The 15,288-nt window shown below is 38.2% G+C and overlaps 1 protein-coding gene across 1 annotated transcript in view; it reads left to right on the top strand.

The window, feature by feature from the left end:
- LOC142178154 (uncharacterized) overlaps positions 1-15,035 on the top strand; it is a 67,469-nt gene extending 52,434 nt beyond the window's left edge. Inside the window, exon 6 of the mRNA XM_075247481.1 lies at positions 14,849-15,035. Within this exon, the coding sequence (XP_075103582.1) occupies positions 14,849-15,035 (187 nt within the window). The remainder of the gene's footprint in view (positions 1-14,848) is intronic.
- The last annotated feature ends 253 nt before the right edge of the window (positions 15,036-15,288 follow it).

Genomic DNA, 15,288 nt, shown 5'->3' with positions numbered 1-15,288 from the left:
TTCCGAAGGATATTGCAAATGTGCTAATAGATCTCCTTGTGAGACACCCAGATGGTGCACTCTAACATAGTACAACTAGAAATGAGTATTACAAAGATAGGCACTAGAAGCCTGGAAAGGATAAATATTTCCTTAGTGTGGCTCCCGTCCCTAATAGAGAGAAAATGTTAGGCAACCCGAAGAGCCAGTGGATGAAGCAAGGGGAGCTAAAAGAAAAAGAATGTCTTGTTGATGTTTTTAGAATAAATTGATAGATAGAAATGTTAGCAGGGAAAAAAGAAGAGAGTTAATGAAGCATTATGAGTAAGATGTGATATGTGAATGACAACAGTAGATCAAAAAATGACAGTATTACAGAGTCTATAGACAAGGAAAGGAAAATACGAGAGGTAACAGGCCTTGAGGCAACAAATGCGTATAGATCATAAAGTCACATCCTCATTTCGAGAAATAAGTTCGTGACTCTAACGTGATTACTAGAAGGAAAAGTTAAACCCCCAGAGTAATGGAAATCAGTATGGGCTGGTGAACAAAATAAACTAAATATGAATTAGGGACAGAGTGATTTGATAATAGTCGGCATCATAAGAATTTCAGATATTGCGTTCCAGCAATAATAGAATGGACGACAGAAGAATAATCTTTAAAGGTCATTCAGGAGGACGCTTCCCTAAAGCAAGCAATGTGAGCAATGTTAAGCTTAAAGGACTATGTGTTCCAGTTATACTATGTGTCACCCACGTGAGTAAGGAATTTTGTTATCCTTGGTACAGAAGGATGTCCGCAAGGCAAGTAAGGGTCATCGATGATGTGAAAAGACGCTAAAGATGAATAGGTAAAATATCTATACGTAGATTATCGTAGCACTAAATCTTAGTACTATCCTAAAGGGGGGAATATGGAGTGATGTGGCAGTAAGTCGGAATCAAGTGGTTCTAGTCATTATGGAATGGTAAAGGAAGAATGCGATAAAAAATGAGAAAGGAATGAGATTGCACTTATCCAAATCATACCGATATGCTACAATTCTAGAACATTATGCAAGCACGACATCAAGGAAAGGAAGTAAGGGTTCCTGCCCGGGATATTATGGATAAATAAGGAACCAGTGCGAGAGGTAAGTTAAGATAAAGGAAATAACCCAAGAAAGATTACGCAGAATATTGATATGAGAATGGGCCAATGAATAGTTAGTAGTTGATTCAAGAAGATCCTAGTTATGGCTAGACAAGAAGATACAGACAAATCAATAGATTGTGCAAGATAAACATAGTAAACCCCAACATGGGAAATTAAGTCTCGCAGATATGACATCGTGACCCTTGAGAAATATTAAGATAGGAGTTAGGTATTTAAAGGTACCGTATGAGTGTTACGGAAATAAAAGAGAGTGCCACTGGGAAGACAATCAAAATATCAGTTCAGAAGCAACTATACGAGCACATGAGCGTGGAGGTAAGTAGCTAAGGATAATTATAGGTGACTACGAACATCAAAAAGTTTATTGGGCATACAATTTAATACGCTAGAAGCTTTACAAGAGTCAGAGGGTCTTCCCTAGGTACTACAACGAACGACTAGCTGAGGGAATAAGGAAGAAGGCTTCAACCTAAGCACAGTGACCTAAAGAGGAAATGGTCTTGTAACAAAAGTGGTATCAGAGCAGTTCTGTCCTAGGGAATCTACAAGCCGTGTCTAGTAGAGTCTTGTTTATGGGTGTGACGTGTACCACACTTATAAGCAGGAGGCTATAGGGCATTTAGGACTGCCACTCTTTCTTCTTACTCTATATCGTGTGGTAGAGCTCAGTTGTAAGAACTCAATTTTCTAAACTCTATCTTATTCATAATACGATGATGCCTACATCGAGAAAAGACGGTTAGTAATGTATTGAATGCGGCTATGGAAGAGTTGAGTCAGAGGAACTCAATTTTGCATCATGCTTATGATGAGTAAATGTAAGGTCTCCAGTAGATCATGTGTGTAGTAAGATTTGTAAGCTTCTTGATAAGGATCCCTAAGGCAAGAATATCTATCCACTCTTACGGTAAAAAGAAATAAGAGAATCGGAAGGTAGACATAAGTTTCAGCACGCAAGAGAAGCAAGGTGAAGAAGGATACGAGGTACCCAGTTAATGAAGGTTAATAATATTTACAATTTAAGCAGAGAAATATAAGCATTCTGAGTTACTTTTAACAGTAACAGAGATATATACAATGGATCACACCCATTCCAATTATGCCCTATGGGGGCTGACAGGTGTAGTTTAAGAGAATGATGGATTGTTTGCGTTAGTTGACATTTCCGAAGGATATTGCAAATGAGCTAATATATCTCTTTGTGAGACACCCAGATGGTGTACTCTAAAATAGTACAGCTAGATATGAGTACTACAAAGATAGGCACTGGAATCCTGGAAGGGATAAATATTACCTTAGAGTGGCTCTCGCCCCTAGTACAGAGATAATGTTAGGCAACCTTAAGAGCTAGTGGATGGAGCAAGGGGAGCTAAGAGTAAAAGAATATCTTATTGAAGTTTTCAGAATAAAGTGATAGACAAAAATGTTAGCGGGAAATAAGAAAAGAGTTAATGAAGCATTATGAGTAAGATATGATACATGGATGACAACGGTAGATCAAAAAGATGATAGTATTACAAAGTCTATAGTCAAGTGAGGGAAGAGACGAGAGGTGACATGCCTTAAGACAACAAAAGAGTATGGGACATACAGTTATATCCTCATTTCAAGAAATAAGTTCGCAGCTCTAACGTGATTACCCAAAGGAAAAGTTAGACCCAGAGTATTAGAAATCAGTATGGGCTGGTGAACAAGATAAACTAAACATGAATTAGGAACTGAGTGATTTGATAATAGTCTGTATCATGAAAATTTCAGAGATTGCGTTCTGACGATAATAGAATGGACGACAGGAGAATAATCTTTAAAGGTCATTCAGGGAGACGCTTCCCTAACACAAGCAATGTGAGCAAAGTCAAGCTTAAGGGACTGTGTGTGCCAATTACACTAGGTGTCTCCCTCGTGAGTAAGGAATTTTGTTATCCTTGGTACAGAAGGATTATCGCAAGGCGATGAAGGGTCATCGATCATGTGCAAAGACGCCAAAGATGAAGAGATAAAATATCTACAGGTAGCTCGTCGTAACACTAAATCTTAGTACTCCCCTAAAGGGGGGAATATGGAGTTATGTGGCATTAAGTCAGAATTAAATGGTTCTAGTAACTATGGAATAGTAAAGAAGAATACAAAAAAAAAATGAGAAAGGGATGAGATCGCACTCATTCAAATCCTACAGATATGCTATGATTCCAGAAGATTATTGTCACGCCCCAAACTCGGGGAGCGCGACCGGCGTTCAACCGAGTAAACCCGGATGAGCAAGCCTGTTATATTTCATTCTACCCAAACTCATTTATGAAATAATAGATGTACTCCATTAATCAAACACTGAAAAGCTTTCATTAACAACTTTCTTTTTCATTCCCATTAGTAGCTTCCTTCATAATTTCCAAAATATTACGACTTTATAGAATTAATGAAAAACATGATTTCCAAATACCAACATATCTAGTTCAGTTCCCAACATTAACCACAACCCACAACCTGTCTACGGAGCCTCTAAGTACAATAGAAGAGTAATATGAAAATGCCAGCAATAAGGCCCCGGCTATACCTCAAAACACAGTACATGAGAAACAAAAGATACATGACCCCGAAATGAAGTGGGGCTCACCAAATCAGTTGAAAAGAGTGTACTGCTATCACTCATCAATGTCGTATGCTATAGAACCACCTGCATCCATTAAAGATGCAGCGCCCCGGCAAAAGGGACGTTAGTACTGTCGAATAGCATTAGTATGTATAGCTAAAAATCCTCTTTCAAAATAGAATGCCTATATAAGAAAAGGCAACACATAGAAACAATAAGTCACAATCAACAATATCCAAACGTCTAGTTAAAAGATAATAATTTTCAAAATACGAACTTCATATATAATTTTGGTTGGGAGATCATTAGATACCATTGTTCACAATACCAATTTTCACAATACCAATGTTCACAATACCAATGTTCACAATACCAGTGTTCACAATACCAATTTTCACAATACCAATGTTCACTATACGAGTGTTCACGATACCAATGCCACCGTACTTTTAGCATGGAGTCTGATCACGACCCGATCGACTAGGCTATCTCATTAGAGAATCAACCACAATTACTATCAATACCAATGCCACCGTAAATTTAGTACGGAATTCGATCACGACCCGATCGGCTAGGCTATCTCATTAGAGAATCAACCACAATTACTGTCAATATCAATACCACCGTAAATTTAGTACGGAGTCCGATCACGACCCGATCGGCTAGGCTATCTCCTTAGAGAATCAACCACAATTACTATCAATACCAATGCCAGCGTAAATTTAGTACGGAGTCTGATCACGACCCGATCGGCTAAGCTATCTCATTAGAGAATCAACCATAATTACTGTCAATATCAATACCACTGTAAATTTAGTACGGAGTCCGATCACGACCCGATCGACTAGGCCATCTCATCTAAAACACGGCTCAAAGCCACGACATTTTAATATGCAAACCATACTTTGAACATCTATCTTTCGACATAAGGCTCATTCGGAATAAACAAGTTTATAAGGAATAACCCGGAATATAGAAGTTATTAATCTTGAGCCAATCATACTTGATCTTATGGAAACATTATGGATATTTATTCTAAGAGAGAAATTTTAGCCAACATACCTTGCTTTGAGCTTTTCCTTAAATTACTACAACGTTCCGGAAATTCTAGCAATCCCAATCTCTTAGATGAAGAACTTGTGGGGTTTCCTTGTTAATCTTCCAAGATTTGAGCAAGACTTGATGAATAATTAGCCTAGGGTTTTCTCTCTCTCTAAAACACTCTCCCTTCTCTCTAAAACATCAGAATATTTGCTCAAAAATGACCCTTTACGTGTATTTAAGAAGTAGGGTCGGGTTGTAAGAACCCAAAAATGGAGCTCCGTAACAGGTTCTGCGGTCGCATATGCGACCGCATAATGGATATGCAGACCGCATTTCGGACACATAATTACAGACCAAAATAATCAAAAATCTGTCCGTGTATGCGGTCACTATGCGGTCCACATAACAGTTATGCGATCGCATAATGCACCGCATAACAGTTATGCGGTCGCATAGTCGGCCGCATAATTGCCCCCAGACTGGCCCTTCTCCTGCTCACTTCTGCGGCCATTATGCGGCCCGCAGAGGGATTATGCGGTCGCATAATGGACCGCATTATTGCGCTTTTCCGCCAAAAATTTTTCTTTACTTTCCGGTGCATTGTTCAACCTAAAAAGTCCGGACCTCAAACATGTAAGCCTACTCCGGCACCACGAAACCTTGAATTCACTTGCAAAATTTACGGGGCTTTACACTAAAATACTTCAAAATTTTCCGAGGTTTTACAATTATTCAAGCATGACGTCAAGGAGAGGAAATAAGGGTTCCTACCCAAGATGTTATTGATAGATAAGGAACCAAAGCGAGACGTAAGTTAAGACAAAGGAAATAACCCAAGAAAGATTACGCTGAATATTGATATAAGAATAGACCAACGAGTAGTTAGTAGTTGATTCAGGAAGAACCTAGTTATGGCTAAACAAGAGGACACAAACAAATCAACATAATGTGCAAGACGAACACAGTGAACCCCAACATGGGGAAATCAGTCTCACAGATATGACATCGTGAATCCTCTAGAAATATTCAGATAGGAGTTGGGGTAGTTAAAGGTACCGTATGAGTGTTACAAAAATAAAAGAGAATGCCACCGGGAAGACTGTCAAAATATCAAGTTTAGAAGCAACCTTACAAGCCCAAGGGCGTGGAGGTAAGTAACTACGGATAATTATAGGTGAGGAAGGACATCAAAAAATCTATCGGGAATGCGATGTAATAAGCTCGTGGCTTTACAAGAGTCAGAAGGTCCTCCCTGAGTACTACAATGAAAGACTAGCTGAGGAAATAAGGAAGAAGGCTTAAACCTAAGCATAGTAAGTTGAAGAAGAAATGGTCCTGTAACAACAGTCTCATAACGACATTGTATATACTCCATAAGAAAGTGGCCCCTATCGTATCTATGAACGGGAGGAAGAAAAAAATTCAAAAGGTGATATTCAAGATCATATGGGTTGTACGGAATTCCAATATGTGTGGGCACTAAGATAAGCCAACTATTCATAAAATAAGCGGTAGAACGGCCAGGAAAAGTAATTACTTACTTTTAAAGAAAGCTGAGATGGAACGAAAGGAAGTATTCGATCAATGATCCAGAGTTAGTTACGTTATGAACGCACTTAAAATTTCCGAGTATTATCCATGCAACATATATATTGGACATTCATACAGCCGTACAAGACTCTGATATAACTTAAAAGAAGTAATTGAGCCTAGGGCATAGACAAATGATTGAATTATCATAAGATTGTATCACGGATATTCCATAGCGCCTATGAAAGGCTAAAGTAATAACTAATACCATGAGCCGCAGATAGGAAAATAGCTTAAGCCTACATAAAGGCTGATCAGAAGGAGGAGGAAACTAAAGAGTTACATCAACGAAGTAAATCAGGAGTCTGATTATTGGACCTAGAAAATTATAGACATCATGATTGAAAACATTACAGAATCACTCTTAATATCAGAGGTACAAGAGATAGTACAACAAGCATTCTCTATAACAGCCCTACAAAAAAGCCAGTTAGAAGAGTACCAACCTTATGAGAAATCAATATGAAACTTCCACTGGATCGTGTATGTACCAGAGTTGCAAGTATTATAATAGAGCTACAAGTTGTGTATGTGAATTATACCTATGTGGAAGAAAGGTCATAAAGGAGATAGAAGATGTGATGCGAGATTTTAAGGTAAGTAAGGTAAAGGTGAACAACATACGAGATACTCACATGCAGAAGATTAGGTATTGTCCATACTTCGGATAGAAGGCTAGAAGCACTGGGATTCAGTATCTAGGAATGATAGCGGCATCGTCAGTAGCGTATTTTCCAGCCTATGGTTTCTAGGTATCGAGAAGCCTAATTAAGAGAGTAAAGAAGAGTTAGAGACGATGTGATGTCTCGCTTGATGTTCCAGGATGACATAAGGAAATCTATGATGCAAGCAAGTTGAAGGAAGGTTGCGAGTACTATAAATAGATGCGTATAGGTCGTAAGCTAAAGTATAGTAAAGCGATAAGGTTTTATGACAGGAGTAAGGATGAGAAAGGGCGAGTGAGAAGGTGATGAGAACGGATAAGTCCTCGGGATTAAGCCCATATAAATAAGAGAGCTAATGGTTTCTCTAAGTTATAGAAAGTTCAGTGTATCCTGAATGAACTCAAAGGAATCTAAGACTAATAGCATTTAGAAGAGATGAAATGCTGCCTGGTAGTAGAATAAGGGTGTAATTGTGATAGATAAAGGATGACGTTTGGGCCTTCGATTGAGTAATGACTTGAAGAGGATTTCATGAATTGTACAGGATTAAAATACCCATGTAAAGTGAATCACGTTGGGATGCTATAAAATACGGTTATCAAAGTACAGTATCACCGCTAAATGGATTAGGAAAATCACTTCAAATATTCCTCAATGCAACGTAAGCCCTAGTGACAATGTATTACGTAAGAGGTTTCAAGTTATCACTAGTAAATAGCAGATCAACATCAAGGTGAATCAAAATGGATGGACAAAAGTCACAAAATATAAGGTGAGAATAGGCCGTCATTCTTATGATGAACAGTAATGAGGAAGCATTAAAGGACATAGATTTATACATATGGGATAAAGCAACGAAACGTAACGTGGAGTTTGGTAGCAGACCTCAATAACGATAAATCGAGATGTATCAATATTCGTAAGTTCGACAAAGTACCGAGCGAAGAACTTCAGCATACATATAGATGCCCAAAGGGACATCTTGTCAAGCTCTGTATATGTTTACAAAGTGAGGACTAGAGATTGGCTAAAAAATCTGGAGGAAAAAAGGGGAGAAAAGTCGCATAGGCGCACATACAAGGAAAAAGTCGTACAGGGTGCATGACAGAAGGTAATAAGAGTTACGAGATTGGAAGAATTCCGACCATAGACTGTGGTGTGAGAAAGAGGCCTAAAGGGGGGAATGACCTGGCCTTTGGAATTATTCACAGAACAATTGCCTAGATGGCAAGGAGAGTACTAAAGTATTCGAAAGACATAAGTTATGAAAATGATAAGTGCATCAGTCAACATTCGAGGACGAATGTTCCAAAGGGGGGAATGATGTTACACCCCATGTTTTTGTATGTGGAAGTACGCCATACATAAATTGATATAAGCTCAGAAATGAGATGTTACATCCCGCATTTTCGTACGTTGAATTTTCGTCGTAAGTTAATCAACGTAAGTTCAGGAATGAGATTTATTTTGGGATTATAAGTATTACGTTATTTCAAACAAGTGATAAGTTAATTCGTGAAGGTGAGAGGGTAAGCGTATCGAAGAAAATAAATTTCGTCGAAGTTTGACATTTTGGGATAAAATACGACCCCAGCTAAAATACCCAGTATTTATGGACAAGTACAATACAAGGTACCACATGGCCATGATAGTAAGGTGTATAAAATGTATTAAAAGTGAGTAGTATTTTAAATAAATTGAGATAATTCTTAATTATGTGGATAATCGGGTAATTATTAAATTTAGTGGGAAGTTAACAAATTAATTTAAATTTGTGGGCAAGTTTAATAAAGTCCCTATCCCCACGTGGCAGCAAGGAACTTAAGATGCAATGATGCTTGGTCTTTATAGTTTGGTGGCATGATTAGGGGAATTTTGGATAAATAATCCCCAAAAGTGGGGCCCACAAATCTTAAAAGTTAGGGACTTTCATATATCTTGTAAGTGAGTTACGGATGAAAGTCTCAAAACAAGAATTGATATGACTCTTTTACAAAGTAAGATAGGTTGACGTGATTTTGTTTCAGCAAAAATTTCATACGAAAATATACTGTGTAATAGCAACGGGATTTTGCGATTCTAAGTGAGTACGGTGCAATCTTTCTCAAGAATATCATACGAATTTTTCCCTACTCCGATCTTGCCGATTACATGTTGTCGCAATTGACGTGTATTAGAGGGATTGTCAAGAGAACCGGCTCAGGTATGTTAAGGCTAAGCCCTTCCCTCATTTTGGCATGATCTCGTAATTACGTGTGTTTGATAACGAGGCATAAAGAGAAGTTCATACTCCCTAATTTATATACATTATCCTAGTCTCATAAATTACAGTAATTCCTTATCGAGATTCTATATTCAATTTAGTATTGTCTTCTTCCAGTCAAGAGAGCAGCAAGCCTATATATACAGTATTACAGTATTTTCATTACCATGGAGCTATAATCGATGGGCAGGCCCCTATTGGGCAACCTCTGATCAGATGGAAAGTTATATACCGAGCCTACTGTGGCCGAGCGCCTATGAGCGAGCCCAGCATGGCCGAGATACATAGCCTAGTATGGCCGAGCGCCTATGAGCGAGCCTACTATGGCAGAGCAGTTATATATACCGAGCCTTATAAGGCCGTACAATTATTTTACTTACTATATTGAAGGAGTTGAGTCAGTATCAGCAGGTAAGTATATCTCCAGATCATCTTTGACTCCCAGTTAATTTCAGTTATCATATTATCAGTTCAGTTTCAGATTTCAGTTATTTTATTGCCTTACATACTCGGTACATTATTTCGTACTGACGTCCCTTTTTTGGGGACGCTGCATTTCATGCGTGCAGGTTCAGACAGACAGACGGGTAGACCTCCTCATTAGGTATTGCCCGAGTTCAGCTTGATAGGTAAGCTCCATGTCTTTCGGAGTTGCCGGGTCTAGAGCATTATGTACATCTTGTATATATATGTATATATGTTATGAGTATATATATGATATGAGTAGGTCAGGGCCCTGTTCCGATCACAGTATATCCATCAGTAGAGGCTTGTAGACATATCCGGTCAGTTAGTGCAGTATTTTGGGCTTGTAGGCCTTTTATGTATATTTTGTTGGTTTGCCAGCTGTAATAGTTATGATGGCCTTGTCGGCCTAGCATTATATTGATGTTTAGTTAGCATTCGCAATTGTCTTGCAATATGGCCCATGGCTAAAGTATGACATTATATCTGCAGAGTCCCTTAATCACAAGTTGGTACGCAGGGATAGGTGAGGCACCAGGTGCCGGTCTCGCCCCCCAGGTTCGGGGCATGATACAACAGTCTTACAACAACACTGTATGTACCCCATAAGAAAGTGGCACCTATCATGGCTAATGAACGGGAAGAAAAAAAATATTAAATAAAATCAAAAGGTGATATTCAATGTATGGTATTCCAATATGTGTGGGCACTAAGATAAGCCAAGTATTCATGCAACAAGTGGCAGAACGCACTTAAGATTTTGGAGTATTACCTATGCAGCATATATGTTGACAATCATACAGCCGTAGAAGACTATGGTATAAGTTAAAAGAATGAATTGAGTCCAGGTCATAGACAAAGGATTGAATTGTTAGAGGATTGTATCCTGGATATTTCATAGCATCCATAAAAGCGTAAACTAGACCATGAACCGCAGATCGGAAGATAGCTTAAGCCTTTATAAAGGCTGATCAGAGGGAAGGGGAAACTAAAAAATTACATCAACTAAGTAAAGCAGGAATCTGATTATTGGACCTAGAAAATTATAAAAATTGTGATTGAGAACATTGCAGAATTACTCTAATATCAGAGGTACAAGAGAGATAGTACAACAACCATATTCTATAACGGCTCTACGATAGAGCAAGTTAGAAAAGTACTAGCCTCATAAGAAGTCAGTATGAAACTCCCACCGGATTGTGTATGCACCAGAGGTGCAAGTATTATAATAGAGCTTCAAGTTGTGGATGTGAATTATACCTATGTGGAAGGGAGGTCATGAAAGAGATAGAAGATGTGATGCGAGATTTTAAGGTAAGTAAGGTAAAGGTGAACAACGTACGAGATACTCAAATGCAGAAAGTGGTGAATAGTCCATACTTCAGATAGAAGGCTAGAAGCACTGGGATTCAGTATCCACGAATGATAGCGGCATCATCAGTGGCATGTTTTCCAGCCTATGGTTTCTAGGTACCGAGATATCTAGTCAAAAGAGTAAAGAAGAGTTAGAGACGATGTAATGTCTCGCTTGATATTCCAGAATAACATAAATCTATAGTGCAAGCAAGTTGAAGGAAGACTGCGAGTAGTATTAATAGATATGTGTAGGTCGTAAGCTAAAGTATGATAAACCGACAAGGTTTTAGGAAGAGAGGAGTAAGGATAAGAAAGGGCGAGTGAGAAGGTGACGAGAATGGATAAGTCCTCAGGATTAAGCCCATGAAAATGAGAGAGCTAATGGTTTCTCTAAGTTATAGAAAGCTCAGTATAGCCTGAATGAAGTCAAAGGAGTCTAAGACTAATAGCACTTAGAAGAGATGGAATGTTGCCCTGGTAGTAGAATGAGGGTGTAATTGTGATAGATAAAGGATGACATTTGGGCCTTCGATTGAGTAATGATTTGAAAAAGAAAAAAGGGGGATTTCATGGATGATACAGGATTAAAATACTCACGTTAGGTGAATCACATTGGGATGATATGAAATACGGTTATGGAAGTATAGTATCACCCCAGGTGGATCAGAAAAATCACTTCAAATGTTCCACGATGCAACATGAGCCCTAGTGATTACATAAAAGGTCAAGTTATCAATGGTAGATTATAGATCAATATTGAGGTGAATCAACAATGGATGGATAAAAAATACAAAGTATGAGATGAGATTAGGCCATCATTCCTAAGACGAACAGTAATGAGAAAGCATTAAAGGATTTAGATTTATACATATAGGATAAGCAACCAGAGTAACCTGAAGTTTGGTAGCAGACCTCAGTGACGATAAAGATAAATCAAAGTAAGAGTTATGGTATAGTATGACCTACCTAGATGCAGTAAAGTCATATGGATAGATAACTGGGTCTATGAAACAAGATATAGTAATAGTCGTAAATTCGATAAAGTACTGAGCGAAGAACTTCAGTACACCTATAGATGCCCAAAGGGACATCTTGTCAAGTTTTGTATATGTTCCCAAAGGGAGGCCTAGAGATTGGCTAAAAACAACTGGAAGAAAAAGGAGAGAGGAATCGCATAAGCGCACTCATAAGGTCAGTGTCGTATAGGCTGCATGATAGAAGGTAGAAACAGCTACGAGATTGGAAGGATTCCGACCACAAGTCGTGGTATGAGAAAGAGTCCTAAAGGGGGGAATACCTTGGCTTTTGGATTTATTCACAGAACAGCTGCCTAGATGGCAAGGAGAGTACTAAAATATTCGGAAGACATAGGTTATGAAATGATAAGTGCATTAGTTAGCATTCGAGGACTAATGTTCCAAAGGGGGGTATGATGTTATACCCCATGTTTTCATACGTGAAAGTACGCCATAAGTAAATTGATGAAAGCTCGGAAATGAGATGTTACATCCCGCATTTTCGTACGTTAAAGTTTCATCGTAAGTTAATCGACGTAAGCTCGGGAATGAGATTTATTTTGAGATTATAGGTAATACGCATTTCAAACAAGTGATAAGCAAATTCGTGAAGGTGAGGGGGTAAGCAAATCGAAGAAAATAAATTTCGTCGAAGTTTGACATTTGGAGATAAAATACGGTCAAAGCTATAATAGCCTGTATTTATGGACTTGTGACATACAAGGTACCACATGACCTTGATAGTGAGGTGTATAAGGTATGTTAAACGTGAGTAGTATTTTAAGTAATTTGGGATAATTCTTAATTATGTGGGTAATTGGTTAATTATAGATTAGTGGGGGATTAATAAGTTGATTAAGGAAAGGGGTGAATTATTTTGAATAAACTTGATAAGCTCCTAACGTAGTAGCCCAATGGGTCTTAAATAAAGCCCAAATAGTGACTCTTGGTTAGGAAATTAGGTGGTATTTTGGGAGATTTTTGGGTGGCTAAGTCATCCTAAGTGGGGCCCACTCCCAAAGGTTAAGAGAGCCTCTCTAAATTAACTAAATGAAAATGCTTATATCTAATCTTAAGTAACGGATGGAGCTCACAACTTTAAAAGATCTCTTTACTTCATTACGAGAGATGCATCTACAAGTAACGGATGGGAAAGCCACCAAAAGAATTCATACAACCCATAAAATTCTATAAGCGGAGTGATAATTTGCAATAGCAACGTGATTGCTTCAACACTTCATACCAAGACTACTTAATATTATAACAACGTGTCATTTGCGATTCTAAAGGAGTATGGCGAAATCTTTCTCAAGAATATCATACGGATTATTCCCTACTCCGATCTTGCCATCACGTGTTTTGTCGCAATTGTCGTGTGTTAGAGGGATTGTCCAGAGAACTGCCTCAAGTATGTCAAGGCTATCCCTTCTTTCTTTTTGGCATGATCCATACGATACAAACAAAATGAGTAAATGCACAATTTTCATAAATGACTCTATTCATAGAAGTACTACGGGTGTCTATATTCTTGATTCCCCATGTGAATTATTACTATATCTTCTGTCCATCGGTCTCAGAAAAATACGTATTTGATAAAGTTTATCCGAAAGGCATGTTGATTTTATGACATTCCGAGTAATCTTATTAACGTATTTTCTATGCATTTTATGCATTTATACATGTACATTGACCCTTGACCAGATGGCGTTATATACGCGTATATGGGATATGGAAAAAGGTTATGGCGTTATATACGCACCACCACCTGATCAGTTGGTATACGTTGATGATTTGCCCACAGTGGCCGAGATGATATGATGGGATGCCCTCAAAGGCTTGATGATGTTATGAACACATATACCTATGCATGGTATGACATTTATACGCATATGCATGATATTATAAATATGATTCACAGAGCTATTCAGACATACATGTTGAGTTTTTTACTCCATGTTTTTGTCACGCCCTAAACTCGGGGAGCGCGATCGGCGCTCTACCGAGAGAACCCGGCCGAGCAAGCCTATTAGATTTCCTTCTACCCAAACTCATCCGTGAATAAAGAGAAGATGTACTCCATTAATCATTCACTGAAAATATTTTATTAACAACTTCTTTTCTCATTCTCATTAGCAGCTTCATTCATGAAAAACATGATTTCCAAATACCAACGTTTTAAAAACGGAACGAAGTGTAGTATTTAAGATTTAAACAGAATAACAAAAGCCCTTTGAAAACTTACAGGAGTTTTATTGATTTAACATTAAAACATAGCAGTAGGAAAATACAGAGGGGAGAGAGGTCTTAAAAATTGGGTAATTTTCTGATGCCTCTTACAATGGGAGATGGGAGTCTTATATATACTAAGTGAGGGATGCCTTTTTTCTTTAGGCTTACAATTGTATAGTCAGATTTGATCGACAACCAGTAATGGGGGGTAGTAATGGGGGGTCCTGCTTTAAAAAAGCAAATGGTGAAAGTTGTTTACTTTTTTAAAGTAAACAGAAAAAAGTATAAGATTCCTTTGCTGATGCAGACTTGGTCGGCTTTCGTTGATAGAGACTTTTCAGTCGTAATTTGGGTCCATGTACGCCAAAGCTATTCCCTTTGGGTCGCACATGTCTCCATTGCTGCTTTCTCCTGTAGAAGCTGCGTTTTCAATCAATTACATGATTTGGCTTTCTTCATAGTTGTCTATGTTTTGTAAGGCTTGTTTCAGCTTTTCTTTGAGAGCTGCCTTGGAAAGTGAAGCTTTAGGGAAGCTTTGCTGGATGTCTTTCGGAACTTTTGGGACTTGCTGTTTAGGAGTCCATCCTTTGATTTTGACTTCTTTAGATAGATATTTGATTCTATCAAATTCTGCCTTAGTGAAATTCCAACTGATAATGAAGGATATACGTTTCTGAACAAAATATTTGCACATTCTAATGTGCTCAAGTAAAGTAGAAATGGCCTCTTTGGTCTGAAAATTATCAAACCTGTTGAAGAATTATTGTGGGAGGATTTCTCTATTTCCTCCGAATAAGTTCCGCCACTCGTAGAAGTATCTAGGAATTATAGCTTTAGTAACATCTAAACTATATTTGACGAACCAAGTATGTCCTGGTCTGTGGTATAGGAAATTAAACCATGCTGCTTTATAATCGTGCCAATTATAAG

This window comes from Nicotiana tabacum, chromosome 24 (assembly GCF_000715075.1).
Source record: "Nicotiana tabacum cultivar K326 chromosome 24, ASM71507v2, whole genome shotgun sequence".
Taxonomy (NCBI): Eukaryota; Viridiplantae; Streptophyta; class Magnoliopsida; order Solanales; family Solanaceae; genus Nicotiana; species Nicotiana tabacum.
The sequence above is the reverse complement of the archived record's forward strand: the minus strand, read 5'-3'. Positions and strand labels throughout refer to the sequence as shown.